General features: G+C 46.5%; 1 protein-coding gene across 3 annotated transcripts in view; it reads right to left on the bottom strand.

The window, feature by feature from the left end:
* Positions 1 to 19,216, bottom strand: part of PLXNC1 (plexin C1) — a 137,014-nt gene extending 117,798 nt beyond the window's left edge. Inside the window, exons 1-2 of one of the 3 annotated variants that reach the window (XM_058308541.2) lie at positions 17,778 to 19,216; positions 653 to 793 (exon numbers count right to left, since the gene is read on the bottom strand). In XM_058308541.2, coding sequence (XP_058164524.1) covers positions 653 to 793; positions 17,778 to 18,827 — 1,191 coding nt within the window. In that variant the 5' untranslated portion in view covers positions 18,828 to 19,216. The remainder of the gene's footprint in view (positions 1 to 652; positions 794 to 17,777) is intronic. The other 2 variants (XM_058308540.2, XM_058308539.2) reach the window with 2 other exon arrangements.
* Between the last annotated feature and the right edge of the window lie 4,753 nt (positions 19,217 to 23,969).

Below are 23,969 nucleotides of genomic sequence, written 5' to 3'. Positions count from 1 at the left end.
GTACCTCAGATTTTATTTTCTCCCCTCACTCACTACCATTCCCCTCCCCTGTAAATAAAATCTCAACTTGACAAGGGCCTAGCTATACAGTGGGAAAAAATAGTCCTTGGAGATAAAAGTGAAGTAGAGTCTCAAAGGATTTCAGATCTCTAACCTCTCCGTGGTGTGTGTGGGTACAAAGGGCAGAAAACAAACCCCCTCTGTGGGTGGTAAGTGGGCTGGAGGGAAGGAACACCTGTTTTTTCTTCTTTTCAAGCCCTATAATCTCTCATCTCTTTGAAGTTGTGAGAAATCAGGTGCTTTGTTCATTTCCATTATAAAGAAGATAGAACTGAAAGGTTAAATGTCTTAGGAAGGTGAGTCAGGGATGGGGTAGAGACCAGATCCCCATTTACCTCACTCAGGGAGCTTATGAGTAAGGAAGGGAAAATATCTTGGCACTCTCCCAGGAAGCAAGGTGGCTGGTGCTTCATTACAAGGCTAGGGTGTTATTACATATAGATTTCCAGAAGTTCTTTCAGGCCATTTCCGGGGCCTCTGGGGAGTTGGTGATGCAATTGGTTCGGTCTTGTGTATAACCCAGAAGCAATAAGGATAAGCACAAAACGGATCAATAGTAAAGCAGCTGTTGAAGAAGGCACAGAAAACCAACCTTAAGTAACTGGCCATCTCCAGTTCCCAAGAACAAAACAGTCCTGTTCATTACGACAGTGCCATAAACGGATGTCAGGTCGGAATGGATCAAGGTAGATGATGCGATTGGCTGTACTCTTTCAGGTTGATCCCCTTCTTTCTGAACATGCACACAAACGGACAAATAAAACAAGAAGATCATTTGTAACAGTGGTAATTCTCCTACAGATAAAACGTCACTCATTACCTCCTAGGAAGGATCCGTTTCTGGGCCCCAGACGCGTTTTCACAGACACCATCCCGTGGAGCACGCCTTCACGGCCGTTATGTGTGACATCTGCACGCTTGCCCAACCCACGAAAGTCGTTTGTTTACTATATATTGACATGAACTGATGGCCAGCAGTGAGCCAGCCAGCCACTGAACGCTCCCTCGGCTGAGGCGCAAAGCCCGGTTCCACTTTGCTGACGGAAGAGCGCCCCGCTGCCCAGCCGGGGGGCAGGCATTCTTGCACTTGGCTGCCTGCAGGTTCCTGCCACAATTCATTTTACTTAAGCATTGGCTTCTGGGAGGTTAAACACAAGTCATTTCCCAAGATGTGTGACGGATGATCCTAGCGAGCGTGACAGCAAGGAGGAGGGATTCTGGATTTACAAGAGGGGTGCAATGTGGAGCCCCCAAACAGGGTAATTAATTCAGAGGGGATGGCGGGTAAGGCAGAGCCACAGAGCTAAAGAGGAACCAAGCAGAAGGTCTGAATCTGGTGGTCATGTTCTCGAGCAGGAAACGAAATGCATAACTCCCTACTCGAAGGCATTTGAATTGTCTGAGGCTTTGAGCACATATAATCACACGCGCTTGCTCCTGATCATTAAATAAAGCCCCTCTTTAAACTCAGAGCAGAGAGGTCGACCAAAATGTCTTTTTCTTTCTTGTTTAAAGGAATGAAGTGCTTCATGCTGCTTCCTGCCGCCAGCGACAGGAAACGGAGTTTGTAACACAAATCTCTGGAAGATATGGAGCTAGAAAAAGCCGTTGCCGTCTGCAGCTACTGAGCACAGTGTGAGAGCATACTTTATCTGCGAGAGCTCAGTTTCCAACTGCACTAAGGTTTTCAAAGGCACATTTAAGCTTTATCCAATGGGAGAGCTGGCAAACTTCAGTAAGCATCACAGCAACTCCTAAAATCGCCCTGTTTCTGGAGGGGGGCAGTGGGCAAGGGGAGGCTAAGACTTATTAACTTCATTATATTATTGCCAACAGTGTTTATGGCTTTCAATTTATGTCTTATTAAATATTCATTATTTTTAAACCCACCAAGTTTCATTAACATCTAAACTAAATGGATTCATGGGCTAAATTGATTTCTGAGGCCTTTAAAGTGCCATCTACATTTCTTTGTTGAAGTTGCACTGTGAGGAAAAGATAAGCTAGCAAGGATTCCTCCAAAACTATGATCGCTTTTCAAGGAAAAGATGTCATAACCTAAGAGAAAGTGACTTATTTGCATAAAATATTCTGTAGGGAACTCGGTTTTAGAAGATTTTTGGAAAGTCCATTAGAGATTTTTTTTTTCTGTTAAAAGATACTTTTCATGCAGTTGGGGAAGATGAGGAGCTGTCCTGTTAAAATTGATGTTAAGAAAAAAAAAGTATCTGTGGGTCTAAGGAATTGGACAATAGATCACTGTTTATAGACAAGGAAGCCTCGTAACCAGGAACAGAAAAAGAAAAATCAGATGACCTTTAGATTAAAAAAATAATAAAACCACACCGCACATTTTGCTCTGAAATAAAACCAAGATGGTTCAAATTTAAGATTGGCTGACAATGCCTATTATTTTTGTTAAATATTTGAGCAGTTCTGAGAGGCCAACTTGGCATAACATCTGTCCGGGCCTCTGAAATGTTCTAAGACCACTCTCTCTTTAGTTGGAGGACTCCATTCCCTCCTCATCCCACTGCAGAGAAGGAGCAGTGTCTGTGAATTGTGGATTATTCAACAAGACCAAATAGGACAGTGTACCCCAGGTCTGGTATACAGTAGGTGCTTAATAACTGTCACCATATGATTGGTCAAGAACTAAGACAGTATAGGTGGCCTTGACTGAGGTGTGATGAGCACCTTTACCTTGTTTGTGAAAGACCAGCTCCAGAAAAAAAGAGAAAATTGGTTCTAAACTACCATCTTTCCCTTTCCAGTGTCCTTTCCTGACTTCCTACTCTTCTTCCTTATTTGTAGTGTTCTAACTTAAGTCCTGCATCAGTTGCATAGGTAAGCAGTACAGCCATTAAACTAATGTTCCCAAACCTGCGAGGCTGGAGGTATAGTACAGTCCATCTGGGATCCAAGCTTAATCCTCGTCCACTGGATACCTGGGCAACTTCTTTAAGTCCTGTCGGGGTTGGTTTTTCCCACTGTCTAATAAAGCTAATGATGCCTGACTGGTAGGGTTGATATGAAGAGGACATAATGACAATGAAAACAGTAGCAGTAATGATAATAATAATAAACAATAATACCAGCTTACATTTATCAAGAGCTTAATTGTGTGGCTTAGAGTATTTTATCATCTTACCTAATAGCTGCAGCATAAGGCAGTGAACCAGACCACCTGGGTTTGAATCCTGGCTCTGTCATTCCATGCTGAGTAATCTTATGCACATTATTTAACCTCTCTGTGAGGCTTCCTCCTCCATAAAATGGAAGTGATGATCGAGTATCTAACTCACAGACTGGTTGTGAAGATTGAATGAGTTAGTACATATGTAAGGCTGAGAATGGTACCTGGCACCTAGGAACAGCTAACCCATGTTTCTATCATTCCCTTATTTAAAAACACACGACAGTGCTGCCATATCCATGGCAGTTATCGCTGCTTTCCCTTATTCTTTCAGGTAACAAGGAGCTCAGGCCTGGGGGAAACCAGGACTGTCAAGGCGAATGCCATTCCTTTCCCCACTGCCAGATTTTACCTTCCCACCCTTCAAGTTACGGATGGCTGTGTGGCCCAGTTCTGGTCTGTGAGATAAAAGAAGTCTACTGGAGGAGCTTCTAGGAATAAGCTTTCTTCTAGGTAAGAGGAAGCTCTTGAGGGAAGCCCTTTGCCTTCTTCCCTCATGTCTTCCCTTTGAATACAGCTGTGTGAGGCCATTTTGCAGAATGGTGGCAGCCATTTTGCTTCCATGAGATCCAAGCTGGAGGCTGAAAAACCAACCTGCTAAGACTGAGGCAGAGGAAAGATGGAAAGGCCCTAGGTTCTTGAAGACTCCACCGAGCCACAGAACCTCCAACCTTAAACCTTCTATTCCATGAACACTAATTGCCATGGTTTAAGCCTCGATTGGTTGGGTTCCCTGTTACTTACAGCTTAGAGCAAGTCGCTTTGTATAAAAAGAGTCCTGACTTGTAGGACGGGGCAGGCGGCCCTGGCGCTTCTTCAAGGATGAGGGACCAGCCCTTGACAAGGCTTTGCTCCTCTCACTGCCCTGGAGCATCCTACACTCAGTCAGGGTTTTGTAGCCAATTACAAAAGCAGGCCTAGAAGAAAGTAGGTGTGAAGAGTGGACCTCATGCGACTCTAGGGGCTGCTCTGGCTGAATGGAAATGAATTCTTTTGTGCTAGAAACACACAGAAAGGGACAGGTCCTCGTGAATGGAGAAATGAGCCCTCTGAATAGCTTACTTATGCTCATTTCAGCAAATGAAAACAAAAGAAAGACAGGCTCAGAGAAGCCCCTTAGCACAAGCAGAGTTAATACCTAGGGAGCCGTGCAGAAAAGGGAGGGAAACAGTGCGGTAGGCCCCCTGTGTCCAGAGATTATTCTTACTCTCTTTTTTTGGCCTATTTTCTATCTTGCCCTTCTCTCCCTTTAGGGCATAATCGCTAATGTTGCTCTCAGCCTATTCTGTCTAGTTTATTATGTGTAATTTATTTCTGAATCCCAGCCTCTGCTTGTTCGTCTGTGTGTAACAAGGTTAATGCCTTGTAATGATGCTTTTGCCAGTTCTGCCTTTCATGACAAAATCCAATCTTGATTTAGCTCTAAACCTTGTCTCCCCTTTGGGCCTCCTTGGTTCCTTCAGAATTGTCACTGTGCTTCTCCTTCCTACCATGTCTAACCACAACGTCACGCCTACACTTCAGCCGACTGGAATAAAGAAACTTTTTTCCATGAGAGGGAAAAGCTACTTTGTCTCAAACTGCATTTGGGCTAAGAAAGAGAGAGTTGGCTAGACGTACCACGCTGGGACCAAGACTACTGAGAAGGGCAGCACGTGTGTGTGGACATGTGTGTACATGTGTATTATGCATGTGCATGTGTTTGTGTGGATGGGCACGGGGGTATGTGGGTATCTGTGTGCGTATATTTGTGTGTGTGTATACAGGGAGCTGTGGGCATATCATGAAAACAGCTAGACCTGTTTCTCTACACTATTTCCCATTGGAAATAAACATTCCCGCTTGTGCACTACACAACTCTAGGGGGCGCCGGGCACATACTCTAAGATGTGAAAGGCACCACTGGAGATGAGCAACGTAGTGGCCCTGCCTGTACATGTGCCCCCTGGTCAAGCCTCAGGCAGGGAGCTCAGCCGCACCAAGCTGTTACGACAACAGCCCGAGGACATGTGCACAAGCCGAGGCCAAGCTAGGATCAGGTCTTTACTCCCGAGGTACTAAAAGGACTCCGTGATTTAGGTTTTTCCTGGGGGTGAGGGGACACCAACCAGATGCCTATCAATTTCTTACAATTAATAAGATGCCAGCCTTCGGCAGTTAATTTTCATACTGGTTCCCCTTTGGGACGAACTTGTTTTGAAGCAGTTTCTTCATCACTTCCTATTACTTACTCAGGGGCCCACTTGTGGTCAGGAGACCTTAGAAGGAGCCCCGAGTCCTGGTTCCTCTCTGCTCCTTACAGGATACTCGAATTGGGCAAGTTAAGTCCCTGAATCAACATTTGCATCTGTAAAATGGGCACAGTACTTCTACAAACCCTGCTTATCCCTCAGGGTTGTTGTGAGGCTCGAATGAAATAATGCTTGTGAAAATAACTAGAAAACGATCTTTAGCAAGCAAGGGAGGTAGAAAGAATATGTATTCATCCATCAGGGATTTTATTGGCCATTAAAGGTCCTGTTGCTTTTCTTTATTCTTGTAGACACTACAACAGACAACAGGTTCTGACTAAGTTTGTGGTCTCTCTCTCATCATCTGAAAGAGGAATTTAATGATCGAAAGGGAGAGGCCAGCATGTGCAGAAGGAACAGAGAAGGGAAGCCTGGAGCACCAGAAGCCTCTAGCCCACAAAAACACTGGGAATTGTAGCACAGCTGCAGGAAACATGCAGTGGTGCAGTCTGTCTCTCACTTACATCCTCCCACCTCTTTGCCCATCTTCTCTCTTCCCTTCAAGGGCCCCGGTAGTGGCCCCCCATTACTTTGATTAGTGAGAAAGTCCCTCCACCACACAAACACGTCTATTTTCAAACGGCCTTTAAGGAAATGTCACTGTCTGTTGAGAACCACTGGAATCTATCATATGGTTTCAGAAACCCGCCCCCCCAAAAAATGGTTATCCAGAATTTTCTTCCCTCCAGCCCTTTTCTTCCCCAAGACTTCTTCACCAATCACCCTAGATTCCTCTCCTTCCATCACTTCCCACATCCAACTTGTGAAAACTCCCTGCTGGATTTCCCCACAAACCCTATCGCAAATCCGTCTTCTCCATCTCATGGTCTCCACCCGGTCCAAACCCCTCAACAGGCTCTTACTCTGTTGCAAGAGCCTCCCAGTGACTCCATTTCAACTCACAATTTATTCTCTGTCAGTAGTCAGGGTGACCCTTTAAAATACAAAAAGGGCCATGTTACACCCTTGCCTAAAACTCTTCCCATTATACTTTGAATTAAATGCAAATGCCTTCCCATGCCTTGCCTGATCTGGTCCCTGCCTATCTCTTCAAACTCATCCCTTGCTATCTTTTTCCTCACTTACTGTCAGCATCCACACTGGCTTTCTTTCAGATCCTTGAACATATTATCATATTTCTGCCTCAGGGCCTTTGCACATGCTGCCTCTTCTGGTTACTCCCCCCACCCTCCCACACACAAACACTCACACACTTCTCCTTTGTAGGCTGCCTCCTTTGTATCTTTTAGGTTTCAAGTTAAATGTCACTTCCTCACGGTCACAGGACTATAGTTCTCCCACCCCTACCCCAGCTGTTATTCATAGCACTCCTTTATTTCCTTCAAAATACTTATTATAATTGTTGTGTATTTTAAACTTGCTATTATCTGTCTCCCAGTAGAGTATAAGCTCTACAAGAGTTCATGTTATTCTATACTTGGAATCAAACACCTACCTCAGTATCTGGCACGTCGTAGGTTGCCAGTAAATACTTATTGAATGAAGGAATAAATATGTGGATCAATGTCTGAATATCCTCAGTCAATATCTCATTAGACAATCCTGTTACATTGTTAAGTAGGCATAATCATTACGGAATTCTTCAAATGAGCCAAGATTTGTCCTTTGTAAACAATGGAACTTGGTTCTGCCTTGGGGAGAAATATTAAATGACCCTACATCTTCTATTACCATGTATCTTGGGCTTAATTTCATATCCATAGTTCACTGACAGTTTGAAAGAGACAGTTTTCAGGTCTCACACCATCTCAGCCCATAGACAGCCTACATAAATGTCACTAAGAAGTAAACAAAGTACTATAGATATGCTCTGACTAAATCAAAGAATAATAAGACTGTTCTTTCCCATGATTAGAATAGCACAATTTTATGAACATAGCCTAGTATTGTGTTAGCTTTAAAATAAAAATAGCTTATAGTGGTACAGAAGAATTGAAAGAACAAGAGATTTAGAATAAAAAATATGTGGTTCAAGTTCAAGCTCTATTACTTACTAGTTTTGAGTCTTTTGGCAGTCATTGAACCTCAGAGATTTTTCCATCTATTCATTCACCTGCCCACCCATCCATCTACCCACCCATCCATCCATCCATCCATCCATCCATCCATCCATCCATCCATCCATCCATCATTTATGGAGCACTTGCTCTTGGCCAAGCATTTGATCTGTAAACTACAGAGAGGAACAGACCTCCTCTTATCAAAATCAATCAATCAAATTAGTTTTGAAACAAAATGCAGAACCTCATATTTCATTTTTGTTGGTTTCAGAAGCACTTGTCACCTGAAATGAATTGTTAGAGTAGGGGCTCTACTGGGATCCACAGTCCATGGATAGAATTCAAGGACTCCATGAGCTTGCACAAGAAAATGATACATTTTTTTTGTGAATACTAACTAAAATTTAGCATTCTCTTTCAGTATTAACTGAACTTGTGACTTTGAAACTAAAAAACCCCAAGATATTTTCATATCATTTTATAGTTGTTGCAGATATCTTAAAATATTTTCATGCTCATCTCTAATTTGAAGTTATGGTGGTTATTACTGCCAGATTTTATTACTTAATTTCTAAGATACATTACTGTATCTCAAATTTTAAAAATAATCATATGTAATTGGTATATTTCTGCAATCCTATGTTTTATTTTATTCAGTTACAAATATTATTCTAAAAAGGGATCTATAGGCTTAGGGTTAAGAACCCCTGGGTTAGAGGTCACAGTTATTGCTAAGCACAGGAGGTTGATACTTGGTGACACCTACAATTACTTGCTCCTCAAGGCTATCCCTCCCCCCACCTTTGCCTCAGAGACACAAGGGTTGGCACTGGAGGATGTCAATGAGCAATAATCAGAAACAGTTGGTGTGTTAGATAATGCACTTCTCAAGTAGAATCTTCCAAGACCAGGTCAGGGGCGATACAGGGAAGTGGCAAGGAATCCTGCCTTGTTGGTCACTGAGAAACACTTTCCCTCTTGGCTACCTGGTGGTTACTCTTTCTATAAACATAGCTCAAGTGTTGATTCCTTTGGAAGCCCTGCTTCCCCTATAATAGCTCTAACTGACTGTACTATAATCCCTGATCTTCTCATCTGTCTTCTCCACCAGGTAGAGGCGTCTTCCTTCCAGTTCAACAAATATTTTTTAAGGGCCCACCCACTATGTGTTAGACAGCCTTATGGAGAGGAAACAAGATGAGACAAACCTGGCTAGTCTCCTCTGGGTACATATAGCCCAAACAGGGCTGGGGGCGCCCCAACACAGAGCCTGGTACATTGTTGGTGAAGATTTATGGAGTGGATCCCTGACTCCTACCTTCATTTCCAACCACATTCCTGGATGTCCCCAAAACATCTAAAAATCAACAAAAATTAAACTCATCTTCTAAATGGTCACCAATAGCTCTCAACTCTACATCTTAAAAAACTATTTCATTTAATCCCTCCTCTCTAACCTTACTGCCACAAAGTCAGTTCAGATCTTCAATATCCCTCTGTTGGATTAGTTCTATAAACAGAATCCATGTGCTTCTCTTTATATTCTTCACCACCAATCTAGAAGAAGGCAACATTATTTCTTGCCTGGACCACTGCAGTAGCCTCCTGAAGGTCTCCTGCTCCACTGTGGCCAGTCTCTCAAGCATTGTCTACAGGGTAGTCATTCTTTAGAAATTCAAATTCAGTCATTTCACATCTCTTCAAAGACTTCCCTATGCTTTGAGAATAAAATACAATCTCTTCTCTACAGTCTACAAGGCCTATAGGATTGGGCCACGGCTTCCCTCTCCAGTCTCCTCTGATTAACACTCTCTCCTCAATACTTCCCTCTACTCAACCTCACTGCCTTTTGTTCTTCAACCCAACCAAACCCTTGCCCTCCTGGAACCCTCACGCTTGCTCTTCCAGTCTGCTCAAAGTGCTCTCCATGGGGACACATACAACTTCCATTTCTTATCTTGTTGGTGTCAACTCAATATCACCTTCTTAAAGAGAACTTTCCCCAGGACCCCACTTACAACGGCCTCACCCTGTCACATCACCTGTTCAGTTCTTTAACAGCCTCAATTCTTTCTCAGTTTGTGCCTCAGTTTCCTCATCTGTAAAATGGGAGTAACAGTATTACATACTTCAGAAGGTTGTGGTGAGGATTAAATGAGTTAATGCTTAGAAAGATACCTGGTACACGGTAGGTCCTCTGAGTTTATCATTTTTATATAAAAATTACTTATTTGCTAGATGATTACTCTGTACCCTATTTACCACTTATGCAAACATTTTCACACACTGCTTGACATGTAATAGGAGCTCAAGAAGTTTATGTTTTTGAATTAATGATTGTCCTAATCAGTTTCTTGCCTCCATTTTTTTTCCTGTTTTTGTGTGTGAGGTACCAGAGGCTGGGGATTGAACCCACAACTTTGCATGAGGGAAGCTGATGCTCAACTACTGAGCCACATCAGCCCCTCTGAATTGGTTTTTTCATTTGTTTTGCTTCTTTAGGAGGCACCGTGAACTAAACCCAGCAACTCCCATGTGGGAAGCAGGAGCTCAACCATTTGAGCCACATCTGCTTCCAACTTGCCTCCATTCTTGCCTAATCCATTCCATTTTCTGAGTGACTTTTCTTAAGCACAATCAGATCATGTCTGCTTATGACCCTGCCTCCTTCCCCCATCAGCCAAGCCACGGTTTTCACAGCATGCTCCACAGGTCCTAGAAGTCCCTTTGAGATGCTTCAGGGACAGGCACGAGGGTATGTAGGGGCCAAGTTGTAGGGTTCTGGGAACCTCCCATTCCCTGTGTCACTCCTGAATCCCCAGCACTTGGCAATGGTCTCACCCAAAGCCAGCAACAGGCCAAGGATGATTTGCTCTTTTTTCCCTCACAATTGACTTCTGGTGAAGATTTATTTGAAAGGCAAGGTTTAGAAAGTCTGAAAATAACTGACCATCAGGATAAAATCCAAACACCTTTGCCTGTCCCACTAAGCTCTTTGCCATCTGGACTTACATGCCCTTTTCTGGACACTCTGCAGCCACGGTGAGCTACTTGTGGTTCACAAGCTTACACAAATTCCCACTTGTGCACAAGTTGCTTCTACTCTCCAGAGCTTCCTTCCCTGCCTTCTCCACTTGACTAACTCTTACATGTTCTTCAAGACCCAGCTCAAGTACCGGAAGCCTTCCAAAGCCTCCTACACTGAGTTTGACACCCATCCTTGGGGCTTCCACAACACCTTCTTGGTTAAATCTCTCTTACAACTGGTATCACACTGTACTGTATGTTTTATACTCCCTCTCTCTATAACAGCAGGGGTCGGCAAACTACCGCCTGTGGGCCAAATCTGGCCTGCCGCCTGTTTTTCATTGTAATCCATAAGGTAAGAATGATTTTTACATTTTTAAATGGTGGGGAAAAAATCAAAAGAAGAAGAATATTTCGTGATAAGCAAAAAGTATATGAAATTCAAATTTTAGTGTCTATAACTAAAGTTTTATTGGAACAAATCCCTGCTTGTTTACTTATGTGTTTTTTGGCTGCTTTCACACTACAGCAGCAGAGTTGAGTAGTTGCAACAGAGAGAGAATGTGGCTCACAAAGCCTAAAATATTGACTTTCTGGCCCTTTGCAGAAAAAGTTTGCCAACCCAAGCATAACAGCATTGGCCAGGGGGTGGGGTGGGGAAATAACATGTGCAACTATTGAATAGAACAGTCAAACCTATATGTAAATCAACTATAAGCTATGAAATGGAGGACACAACTTTATTTGCTTTGTGTCAGTATAAAAATTAGCACTTTCATCAAGATAGAAAATTAAAACTAAGAAAAAGTATGAGCACATTTCTTAAAGAAACCAACTGCTACCATGCCCTTGTTGCCACGAACAGGTTAGAACCATGAGAGCTACAAGCCGTCCCCCCACTGGCCTTTAGGATTTCTCAAAACAGGTCTCAGTCTTTGACATGTTAGCATTCCCAGCATGTACCAGAGTGTGTTCAGGGAAGGGAGTGGTTATCCAGAAACTTTAGTGGAGGTGGAGATGGGACCATGCTACTGTAGTCAAGATGGTGGTTGTCGCAGTGCATCTTCCAGAATTGCATGCTAAGAGAAATTGCCTATAGCACCTGCTGGTCCTGACTGAACCAGGGGTCAGTATCTACCTCCAAATGTCTACACTGAACTGGGACTCATAATCTGGGGTGAAAAGATGAGCTGGACCTCATTCTATCTCCTTCCTGGTAATTTAAGCTACATGACATAGAAAGCCATTGCCAGTTAGTCACCAAAGCTGAGGTTGAAAAGCTATTGAGAGGTAGAGTAGGGGGTCATGGCAGGCTGAGGCATATTCAGGGCAAGGTGTGAGGGGAAGACATGTGAGGAAGCAGAGGCCATTTGGTAGCAAGATAGAGGGAAGCAGCTATGCTAAGTCATGTGAATCAAGAAATCTTAGGGTAAGCAGCCATCACTTCCTGCTGCTGAATCCAGAACTACCCTCTACCTTTCTATCAAGGAGCCCAGTCCTATTACAGTTAATAATGATGACTGTGATGATAGCAACACTTGTAAAGCATTTACTATTGGTCAAGTAGTGTTTTAAGCATTTTATGTCTATACATACTAACTCATTTATTTGGACAATAATCCTATGAAGTAGGCACTTTACTATCCCCATTTGTAGATGAAGAAAGTGAGGCACAGAAAGGCTAAATAATTCGCCCAAGGTCATGCTACAGCAGTGATACCAGGTGATCTGGTTCCAGAGTCTGTGCATGTAACCACTCGACAGTACTGTTTCTATTCTTAGATTTCCACATTTTCCACATGTTCCTGTCCACTAAATTCCCCGTCTTCTTGCTCAAGTAGATCTTTATTCCATGTATCCAACTGAGAGGAGACCATCTACCGTAGAAATTGGTCTCAGGACTGATGTGCAGAACAGACCCTTGGAGAGAATGGCAAGTGTGTGGGACTGGTTCTGGTGTAGAGCAGAGTAGAAGACTCTAGAAATCCACCCCCACACATATATTAAAATGAGATGCAAATAGCCTGTAGTATGTAGGAGTGAAGGAGCTAAACTATGAACTATAGGTTCTGGTGACTCAGACTATTAGCCCAAAAAAGGTAAGGCTTAAAAAGGCCTTCTAGGTATTGCCTTTGAGCAATTAGAAGAGAATAGGAATACTAGAATTGTGGAAGGAGTTGGTTCCTTCTCATGGCCCAGAGGGGAGAGAAGAGCAAACCGACATTGTGCTCCACCATGTGCCTGACTGCCCACAGCTCCAGCTTGGTAAGACAGCATCTCTTGATGATGCCTCAGTTTGGACCCTTTTACTGCCTCAGTACATAAACTTTTAACCTAATAAATGACCATTATAGAAGCCTACACATTTCTGGTATTTTGCTTGGGCAGCATTTAGCAAACTAAGACATGGCCTTAGTAAATATAAGGAAAAAAAACGGGACAAATTCTAACCCAGGTACCCTAGCTAGAATCACAAAGAAAATCATTATGTCACTAGTGTGCAGCAGTGGTTCTCAAACTTGAGTGTGCATCAGAGCCTCAGTTGGTCAAATGTGCAGACCCAGGATCTAACTTCCCAACCACGGGTTATTGGTTCTACTGCATGTGGTCTTATCACAGCAGTTGGAGGGACCTCATTTGCTCCCTGACATCAGAACCTAATGTCTGTAGTGCAAGACTGTCAGTAAACAGGGATTAAGAGATCCAGCCTTAGAGCCAAACCCCACCCAGATTAGAAATCCTTTGCCATTTACCAGCTATGGAGTCTAACCATTGCTCTCTGGACCTCAATTTTCTCATCTGTGAAACATAATAATACCTTCTGTTTAACACCTATCTTTGCCCCATAGGGTGATTGTGACAATCAACTGAAAGTAAGGCATCGAAATTTCCCAGCACAGAGTCTAGCACATGATAACTATTCAGTAGACTGTAGCTATCATTGCCTTTTCCTTCTTTTGAAGTGGGTGCCCTCATTGCAGTTGTTCATTTTCAGTCTGCCCTTTCATATCAGATGTGTTTATGGGGGTAAAACTCACCATCTAGTCTACAGATTGCAAAATGACTTGACAGGATCATAACAGAAACTAGAAGAGGAATAAACATCACAGAGAGACTATGGATTTTGAGGTCTACAGTCTGCATTGTCACGTGGTCCTGAGACAAGGCTTATGTGCACAGCAGTTAGATGTGTGTTGGGTTGCTGTCTGCTAGGGAGCATGTGAGTATTTTGCGGTTCTCTGTGTGACCATCAAATTACATCAGGTTTTAGAACTGGGAATATGAAAGAAGAGGGTGTGTCCCTTCAAAGGGTTAGAATGCACTGGAGAAGGCAGTCCGTTCTGCCAAGACTAGGGGAAGGGATGCCACCCTCAGTTCCTGCGGAGGGGGTGGCAGCCATGTTTACACCACTAACGGCCCTGGAGCCAAGGGGCAGCCAAACACCTCTGGAATAACCAAACTTCACAACACTCTTCTAGGGGCAGCATTGGTAAGACTGGGGAAGTGGTAGTTTGGAGAGGGAGGATGTTAAACTAATTGAGTTGTGCATAACTTAAAACATCCACTTTTATATTAACCAAAGCATAGATATGTTATGGATTAGAATGAAAAGAAGTCACACCAAGTTTTAAAATACAACTCAAGATTAGAGGAATATATTGCCTTCAGGGGGCACTCTCTAGCCTCAATCTCATGTTTGGGGGGCTGGGTGGGGTGTTGTTTGATGCCTCTTCAGATAGAGGAACTTCAAGGGAAAGTTTGAGAGGTACAAGCATGGTGGAAAAAAATGCATGAATGCAGAAGTAGGCATTAGAAGATGTGGGTTCAAGCCGGAGAGCTCTGACACTTGTTTATCTTGAGCAAAGTTGAGTGAATGATCTTGAGCTTCCTCATCTGGTAAATGGTAATGCTGCCCATAGAATCGACTTCACACTTGAGGAGGAGCTCAAAAGAAATAATATATAGGGAAGTGCTGTCTAAATATTCATTAGGATTATTAAAGCAGGGGTAGGTTTACAGAAATCAGCTGCTTTGGCACATTTGGGGGCTGAAATTAATCTGCTATACTAATGAAACTGTGCTCAAAGTTGGGGGCAAGGCAGAAAAAGTAACAGTCCAGAGTGCAAACGGCTGAGCACAAACTCATTGCACAAGCACCTCATAAATTAATCCTTAGCAGGAGAAGCTGAAGGGGAGGAGGGCCAGTCAACATTGAGAAAAGAAGAGGAACAAGAGAAGGCAAAATGCAACTCAGCCAGTCCTGTCACTTTTCTACTTCAATGGCTGATTGAAGATGGAAAATAAGAGCCATCAAGTAGGAGAAGGAGAAGGCAAGCAAGTCTACAGGTTTGTACCTTGCTGCCTATGGATTACTCTTAAAATTACTGCGTCTGCTCTGAAGGAATCGCTGTTAGAATCTATTGAGGCTCCCCCTAGAGTGTTTCAAGTCTGTCTCCTGTTCCAGGCCCTATAATTCAGCTTGCCTTTTCTAAAACATATTCAAGACCTGAAAATAAAATGCAGACCAAATGCAATCAAATGACATCATTCTTCTGAGTGACAACCAGGGGCATACCGATCCCATGACCCTATTAAACGGGGTTGCAACCTGCTATTGTCCCTTCAGTGACAAAGTAGATGGTACCCAGCACAGAGCATGGTTTACACATAGCAGGGAGCAAGAAAAAAATTTTTTTTTAATTAAGTATCTTATCTGCTTATTTAATAGGTTAGAAAATTGTTGCCTTTTTTTCATCAAAACTACCACCTTTCTTTTCATTCAAATCCCTCTTGAAATTCAACTCCATTAAGGCTTTTTAATGCATACTAGCAGCAAAGAATTTACTTAAATGAGGAAAAAAAATGCAAAACTCCAAGCTCCCACCTGTGCAGCCCTGGTATGCTATTGTTTGAAGCAGAGTATATTATTTAACTTGGATGACAGGCTCAGGGGGTAGAGACCCTGTCTTTCAGAATACACAGCTCTGAGCACACTGGGAGTGTTCGATAAATAACAGCAGCAAGAAATGCTGCGGAGGGACCCATTTTAATTATTTATTTTTCCAATTCCAGATCTTTGGCAGCATGTGTTTATCTCTTGTGTGATTTCCAGGGGACAGCTCTTTCCCAGAAGCTCCGGTGAAGATGGATAAACAGCTCTGTGACTTTCCCTACCCCTCCCCTCCCTATACAAATAGAGGACACCTGATTGAGCCAAAAGGTGGCTTCTGAGTGCATTCAGGAAGCCTGCTGGGTTTGGAAGGAAACTAAGTCCTCTAAGACCCAATGGGTAGAGACGCAGTCAAGAGAAATGTTTTGGCTCCACACAGCTACACAGCTGTCAGATGGCAACGCTTGGACTTGCCGATTTACTGCCTGCTGTGGGCCTCTAAGCTGACTTGTAATTAACCCCAGAGACAAAGAGTGCCTAAATCTTAACCCAAAGTAATATTTGGGGGTGCTCTTCAAGAGAGAGGTAGAAAGCGGTTACTCTGCCAAACCTAAAGCATTAGATTATAAAGATCTACTACAGATATAGAATGTTAAATGGCATGTGTATAATATTAAATCATTTAGAGGACAATATGTGTTCTTTATATCTGTGGTGGACAATGACTGTGGTTCATAGTACAAATGGAAGAATGTTCTTTCATTAACTTTACCAAATGCATGTCACTATTACAAAGTATTAATAATAGGGTGGTACATGTGGGAAATATACCCCTAATGCAAAAAATAAAATAAAATTATGCCAGTATCTAGATGAAGGTTTTGCGAAGCAAAGAGGAAGAACCAAGTGACCATTCCAAAGGGCCTTACAAAAGACTTTCCAGTTTTTTTCTCCCTGGAAAATAGGGCCAATATTTGCTAAATGATACACTTTGCAGAGACAGAGGTGGGGGGCCGAGGGGGGGGCGGGACGCTTTCTTTCTATATACATTTTAGTACACTTTACAACCAATCTTCCCCTGTGTGGTTGCACAACAAATGTACTAACACAACACATTTTCCAAGTGGAGACTTCTCTCCTTCTTCTCTGACTCCTTTTATACCAAAACAATGGCAACACCTGTAGCCGCTAATTTCTGCGCTTTGATTTCCGTCCAGTTATAAAGGAGGCTCACAGCAGGCTCCCCTCTCAGGGGCCATATGTGGAGTGGACATGCCAGCAGCCTTGGAAGGGAGACTGCCTCTGGAAAAGTGCATAATGGCTCCTTAATCCCCATCAGCTGGACCCTCTTGAACCGCTGCTTTCTTTTCCAGTCAAAGAAACGCCAATCTCAAGATGCGAGCGGCGGCTGCCCTGGGAGCCCAGGGGGAATGGATGCTGTTTGCTGGTTCAGGCACAACACAAGGGTGGTGCCTCGGAGCCAGCAAGCTCGTCCACCAAACTGCAGCCCAGGAACTGCCTGTAGCACCCCAACACTTTCCTTAGCCTCCCCCACCCCGTGAGGCTTTTACCCACAAAGCCACCTCCAACCTCCCCAGGCTCTCCCCTCAGCCAGAGACCACAGCACACTCTCAGCAGAGCCACAGACCCGCCCCCTCGCACGGTGTCAGCCGGGGGTTCTGTTCCACCAAGCGCGAGCCTCTTTCCAGGCTAGCATTTATCCACGCTGAGCAAGGGGACCAACTCTTCAGACCACATCACATGTGTGGCTGGGAGCGGGGGGGGGGGGGGACAGCCACAAAGGCTGGGGTGTGGCAGCAAGTCCTTTCGGTTCAAAGGCCTCTCTGCCGAGGGCACTGGGTCTAACTGTGCTGACCAGAGGGTCAAACCCACAAGCCTGCCCTGACTGGCTGCGCAGAAGGGGTAGGGATTAAGCCTGGCTACGCGGTTAGGGAAAGAGGGGCTGCGGGGGGAGGCTCCGCTCCAAACAAGTGTCCACATTTGGGTAGAGAAGGACGCACTGGGATGCCCGAGCCCGAGTTTGGAGCCTCTACTTCTAACCTCCCCGCCCCTCTTTTTGCATTCTCCCTTTGGGTACCTCAGGCCGTGCTGAAGTGGCCAGAGCTGAGAACGAACATCTGGTGGGCGGGGGTCGGGAGGGGAGACATTCGGGGCTGTGTGAATCGGGACCTGGTAAATGTCAACTGGATCTCCCTCCCGCTCTGCCTCGGCGGACGGTGGCGGCTCGCCCGCCGGTGCTCTCCCCGCGGGGCCCCGGGGGCAGGACTTACGCAGTTGTGCTCTGTGGTCCGGAAGTCCCAGGGGCAGCTCTTGGCGCGCGCCTGGATCTCACTCATCCTGAAGAGGCAGAGCGCCGTGGTGGCGGGGGAGCGCTTCTTCTGGCCCTCCCCGGTGGCCGCGCTGAACACGCCCGCCCAGACGTCCACGGCCTCCACCAGGCTGGAGGAGAGAAGCAGGCGGCGGCCGTCGGGGTGGCCGTGGCCGCAGTCGAGGGCCGCCTGACCCTGGAACTGCACCTCGGCTCTCTGCGCGATGCGCGCCATGCTGGGCCAGCCGGTGGCGGCGCCGCTCGTGTAGTTGTACGGGTAGTAGGGGAAGTAGACGCTGCCGTTCCAGAGAAAGGCGTCCACGAAGTGCAGGCTGCCCGCGCCCTCGCTCAGCTTGAGGCGGCCCAGCTCCTCCGTGGCCAGGCTGCGCCCCTCGGTGTCCTTGAGCGCGATGGCCGTGTCGCGGTCGGACGCCGCCGGGTTACAGCGGCTCGCCGTCTGGGTCTCGGGCAGCACGTAGGTGGCGGCCACGGCCAGGTACCAGCGGTTCCTGTCACCGGCGCGGTACACCACGCCGGCCGTCGAGCCCTGGGGGTGGCACGACACCACCTCGGTGCCGTCGCGCAGAGACGTGCTCAGGTTTTTCAGGGGCCGCACCTCGCAGGCGCCCCGGTCGAAGGTCCAGCCGGTGAGCAGCAGCCCCTGGGAGTCGGTCGCCCCCTCCTGGTAAGGCAGCAGCAGCTTGCTGAAGCTGCTCCCCGGCCGGGGCCGCGCGGGGGGCGCCAGCGAGACCGGCTCGGTGCAGTTGCCCGCTTGGTCCCGGTACAGGCGCGAGCTCCTGTGCTCCAGGTTATAATCCAGCTGGTCCAGGCAGCTGCCGCTCGCCACGAACACGCCGGCCGCCTGGCTCGCCGCGATGGCTCCGATGGTTTGCTCCGATCGCCACACGGACTCGTCCGCGCCCCGGCCGGGCGCCGCCAGCGCCAGCAGATAGGCGAGCAGGGGCAGCGGCGCGGCGGGGCGCGCCGGCGCCTTCCTCCGGGAGACCTCCATGGGGCTCGGGGGGCCGCCCCCGGGCAGAGCGCGCGGCGACGGCGGTTCAGGCGCGCGACGACGGAGACGCGGGCGGCGGCGGCTCCTGCGCGCGCTCGGGCTCCCGCGGCCGCCCCATCCCCGCGGCTCGCCGGGGAAGGAGAGCGGGGAGGGCGGCGGGCTCGCTCCTCCGGCAGCCCGTGCAGCGGCGGCGGCAAGCCCTGCGCGCTCTGGAGCCGCGTTCTCCTCGCCCTCCTTCGCGGAGAGTTCCGTTCCTGTGTGCAGCGCTGGCGCTCGCGGGGAGGCGCGGAGGGGAAGGGAGGGGACGGGCGAAGAGGAGCTCGGCAGGCGGGGAGGGCTGGAGAGGTTGGGTGCGCTTGTGCGTTTCACTTTCCCATTGTGAAAGTGGGATGCAACTGGCCCCTTCCTCATCCTCTTCCTCCTCCGCCCTCCGCCTCCTGCCCGCTCGCCCGCCCTCCCTCCACGCCCATCTCCCCTCCCCTCTTGATTCGGTGAGATAGGGAGGAGGGAGGTCTCGTAATTTGGGTTACTGTGTAGGTGGCCTCTTTCATCTATTCATAACAAAGCTGAGCCGCCCGCCGCGGCCGCCGCGGCCGCCACCATCGCCGCTGGGCTCGCCTGGGGCTCCCGGGGCGCGCTAACGGCGCCCGGAGCGGGCTCCCGCGCTCGTCCTACGCCGGGCGCTTCCAACGCCCGGGTTTTGTTTACGAGAGCAGCCCGCGGATAGCCGAGGCGCGGGGAGCGCGGACCCGGGGCGCCGAGGGGTTGGAGGGGAGGCCCGGGGCTCGAGCCGTGGGGGGGCTACGAGGGCGGCTGACAGGTGTTGGAGCGACGGGAGGGAGGCCCTGGGGAGACGCGCGGGAGACGTGGCGGAGCTGAGGCTCCTGTGACCAAGGCGCCCCCGTGGCAGGGAGTGGGTTTCCCCGTCGGAGGAGTGAGGTGGGAAAAAGGCAGGCGCCAAGCCGCTCCTTCTGGACGATCCCCGGGGCCAGAGCTCCCATATTTGAAAAGGCTCTCTAATCTCCCTTGGCAACAGAGTCCTAGGCTCTCCAACCTAGCACTTCGAAAGTTCTGCTTACCATTTTAGCCTTGATGATCATGGCTAGCATTTACTGAGCGTTTGCTAGGTGCTGGGCGCTGGTCTGAATTCACTACATGGATTAAGACTCATTTAATCCTCCTGACAGCCCTATTAATTAGTGACTGTTATTATCCCCAATTCATAGTCCATCAAAATGATCATGGAGAGGTTATGGGACTTGCAAGGGTCCTATTGCTGGTAAACAGTAGAACTGTGATTTGAATTCATAATCTGGTTCAAGGGTCGCTTACATATCCCACTCTAGCCAAGTGCCACCTGTGGCCATTGCAATAATCTGGAAAGTTTCCCAAGTTAAATGCCCCAGCTGGCCCCACCTTACCCAGCCCAGCCTTATAAACTTAGGGCCAGGTACCCTCCTCCTCCTCTCCCTAGGGATTCTCCTTCAATCTCATTGTTTCCCACTTCTTCCCTTTTGGACCCCCTGAGGTCTCACCACTTTGGGGGAAAGGGGGATACCAACTGGGTTGCCCCCAAAGTCACCAGGAATTCCCAGAGCACAGTGCATCATTGTGCACAGAGGAGTCAGCTGGTGATCACAAATGCCTCACAACTTCCTGAGGCAGCAGGTAGCACCACCAGCACCCTCATGGCAGGCAAACCAGGGGTGCACCAGGAGGGTCCTGAGGGCCCCCATTCATCCTTAAAATATGATCTCTGTCCCTTCCCAGGCTACTTCCAGGCCAGAGGCCCCAGGGAGGGTAACTGGTTGCTGTCCTCTTGCTTCCTTTTCCTCCCAGTTCTTCAGCCCAGAGAGAATCTAATTGGGAGAGGAGATGGGTGAGTGGACTCCCTCCAGATGCTGAGTGCCCTTGAAGCAACAGCAGTTGCAGATTTCAAACTTCTACAACAATGATTCAAGTTCTGTCCAATACTGTGGGATAACACAGTAGGAACTCTGGAAGTCTTAAGGAAAGCAGGGCCAGGAGACAGGCAGCAGAGAAACATGAGTTTCGGCCCTAGATGTGCAATTACAGGATCATATCATTCCAGTATATTCTGAATTCAGAGTGATCATCCTTCATTCATCATCTTCTCTTTTGAAATTGGGTAACAGTATCTTTGCCTGCCAGTAAGCAGTGAATTCTTTCCCACGAGATACAAGGTCGTGCTTTCTGCTATGGTGGTGATTGTTGGGGTCTGGGGTAGAGAAAGTGGAGGAAGAAGGCAAAAGGCCTAAGGTACCAGGTTGATATTAATCAGGAGATCTTGGGCAAGGCAAATCAGATGCTTTATTTGCTCCAAAATAAGTAGGCCTTACTCCCCCATTCTCCACTTGCAGGGAATGTTTTAAGAATTTTTACATTGCTAGAAATGGGAAAAGTAATATCTAAACAATATCTGCCCATGCTCATAGAGAGTTTCACAGCATGGTAGGGGATTTATGCACTGGTATTTTGACCAATTTTCTCAGTGAATGATGAAGAACAAAATGATCTTCACTGTCCCTCTGAGCTACCCGTGCATGGTTGTTATGTGCGCAGAAGCAACAGTTCAATTCCATTCCAGAGATAGTTTTACTTCACTGGTAACTAAGTAATTCCTCTAAGTCCTGTAGAGTTGGTACAATCAGTAGCAGACCATCTTGGGAGCTATTTGGATTAAACATACTCTATGGTACAGCATTTTGATCACTACTCAATTTATTTCTGCCTCATTTTGAAAAAGAAACACCATCTTTAAAATGCCAACAGTAAGAAGTATAACTGGCTTTGGTGGCTATGGCTCCTCACCATTCTACTGGGACCATAAGCCCCTGTTGAGAGAGCAGACTTTTCCTTCCCATTTAATTGTTTTTAGGCTCATCGTTAAAAAAAAAAAAAAAGAAGAAATCAGAATCTGTACCTACTTTTTGGCTTGAAAAATGGAGAAGAGTAGGAAGCATATTCATGTATTCTTTCCCTGTTTCTACCCCATTTTGTACAAACACAGTTGCCCCTTTCCAATTTTCTTGTGTGCTAAAGCTCCACCTTCAGGACATAAGTTCACATTTGGAAAGTGTGGGAAACATGAACAACCAAATAAATATTTGAGCATGTGGGTTTTGTATCTCTTTGATCCCTTTCTCTTGGACACTACCATCTGGCCCAAGGATGAAAGCCCTATGGGCAACAAAGCTTCCCTCTCCAACTGACCGAGCCCATCTTGTTGGATGTCACTTATATTACATTTCAGAACTCCTTGTAACACAACTGGCTGAAACCCAGGAAAAAATGGTGCAGATTTATCCTCCAGACAGAGGCCTGCTACCACGGAAACAGGCAGTTCAGTCTGATTCCGAGCAGTTTTATTTGCAGCGTTCACTAGATGGGAAAGTCTTCATAATGAGAAAATATCAGCTCCCTCAGGCACTGAAGGCAATCGGGGTTAACCAGACCATCCACAATCAGACTCATTTCTGCTGGACAGGACTTTATAGATTTAGTGGTTTCCTGCTGAGGCTTGGGACATTAAGAACTGTTCAGTAGGCAATTGGTCACAGTCACAAGATGGCTATCGTTGGTGCTTCAGTTTTCTTTTGGACATTTTTTTTAATCCATCAGAGGTCTGGTGAAATGACTGGACTGGCAGAGATTGAAAGCAACTAAGATTATTAGTTCTGGTGGTCAACTAATTCTCTCTATGCCTCATCTAGGTAGCTACAACCCTCAGGCAGCATTTGGAGACGTGCCAGTGATTGTGCTTCCAGGACTTGAGTCAGGCCACTTCTTACTCCACAGCTTTGCTCAAATCTATGTGGTCTTCCATGCTGAGACCCTTATCAAAGCTTCCAGCCCGTTTTGGTGATTGACAGAAAAAGAATGGAGCCATCCACCTTTCTAATCTGTTGATGAGAAGATGGTTAAAAGCAGATAAGATGGAGCGCAGTTTAATAAGTTTGAATGAGTTGAACATGGTTCAGTCAACATGAAAAGTCAGTCAAACACAGCCCAGTTAAGATGTGGCTGAAGGCTCGTGGTGTCTCATCCTCTCTGCTCATCCAAAATGGACACAGATGATTGTTGAGCATCTTTGTGTTTGGTGATAGTGCGTGTGCCTTTGGTTAAAGTGATGAAGGCTCATTGTGGTTCCTTCAGCAGGTGGAACCTGGGTTTCACCCTCAACATTACAGTGGCTGCCTTTTCCATGTCATGACTTAAGAGCTCATAGTCATCCACCATGTGAGTACAACCCTAGATGGGAGAATGGAGTAGGATGTTCAAGGAAACAATCCTTTACTCAAGGCCCCCTAACTCAAGGTTCGAAGCCTTTCATTCAGCATTAGGGATGGATAAGCTATTGCCTATGGAAAGGATATAAAGGGTGAGATTTTTAGGAGATGTGGTGTCTAGGCTATCATCCTGGCACCTTAATACTCATTTCTCAGGTAGTTTACTCAGTGTCATGAAGTTTCTCTTCAGCCCTTTCTCTAAACCACTCACCAAAGTCATAAGTGATTATGAGTCTGAGACCATTACCAGTAAAAAGCAATATAAGGCAAAGCATCAGCCGTCACAGTGACTTTCCACACCAGCTGGAGTTCACCCTGCACGAAGTATGCGAAATCATGAGTTAATTACTTCTTCAGATTTGGGAATCTCTACACCTCGACAGAGCAGCCTCTTGGTCACCAGCTTTTCTCTGATTTTCATGAGATTCAAGTCTGCCCATGCTCATCTTTTCCTTGCTGTTCTTTTGAAATAAGGAGCCAAAAGGGTATTAAGGACTAGGCTTAAAATGCTGATCCCTCTTTGGTACATGGTTTCCCATGCCTCTGCTCCCCCATCCGAGTTCTGAGGCTCCCTGTCGGCATAATCCTAGGCCTGACTCCTGTGATAACTGACAGCTTGACATAAACCCATTCAAAGAGAAGAGCTGCCAGAAACCAGTCCTTTACATTAATAATAACTCAGACTCTTGAAATGAATAGCAGAAGATAAGATAAACACGCAGATAACTTCAAAGTCACTGGTACTTCCGTTTCCTTTAGACTCTGAAGGGGAGAAGCTCTGAACTGACGGTAAAGTTGATGGACTTTGCAGTGAGTGGTCTGGTGCTCTTCA

Source organism: Dasypus novemcinctus, chromosome 12 (assembly GCF_030445035.2).
Source record: "Dasypus novemcinctus isolate mDasNov1 chromosome 12, mDasNov1.1.hap2, whole genome shotgun sequence".
Taxonomy (NCBI): domain Eukaryota; kingdom Metazoa; phylum Chordata; class Mammalia; order Cingulata; family Dasypodidae; genus Dasypus; species Dasypus novemcinctus.
Note: the sequence above shows the minus strand (reverse complement) of the source record. Positions and strands in the feature narration are given on the sequence as shown.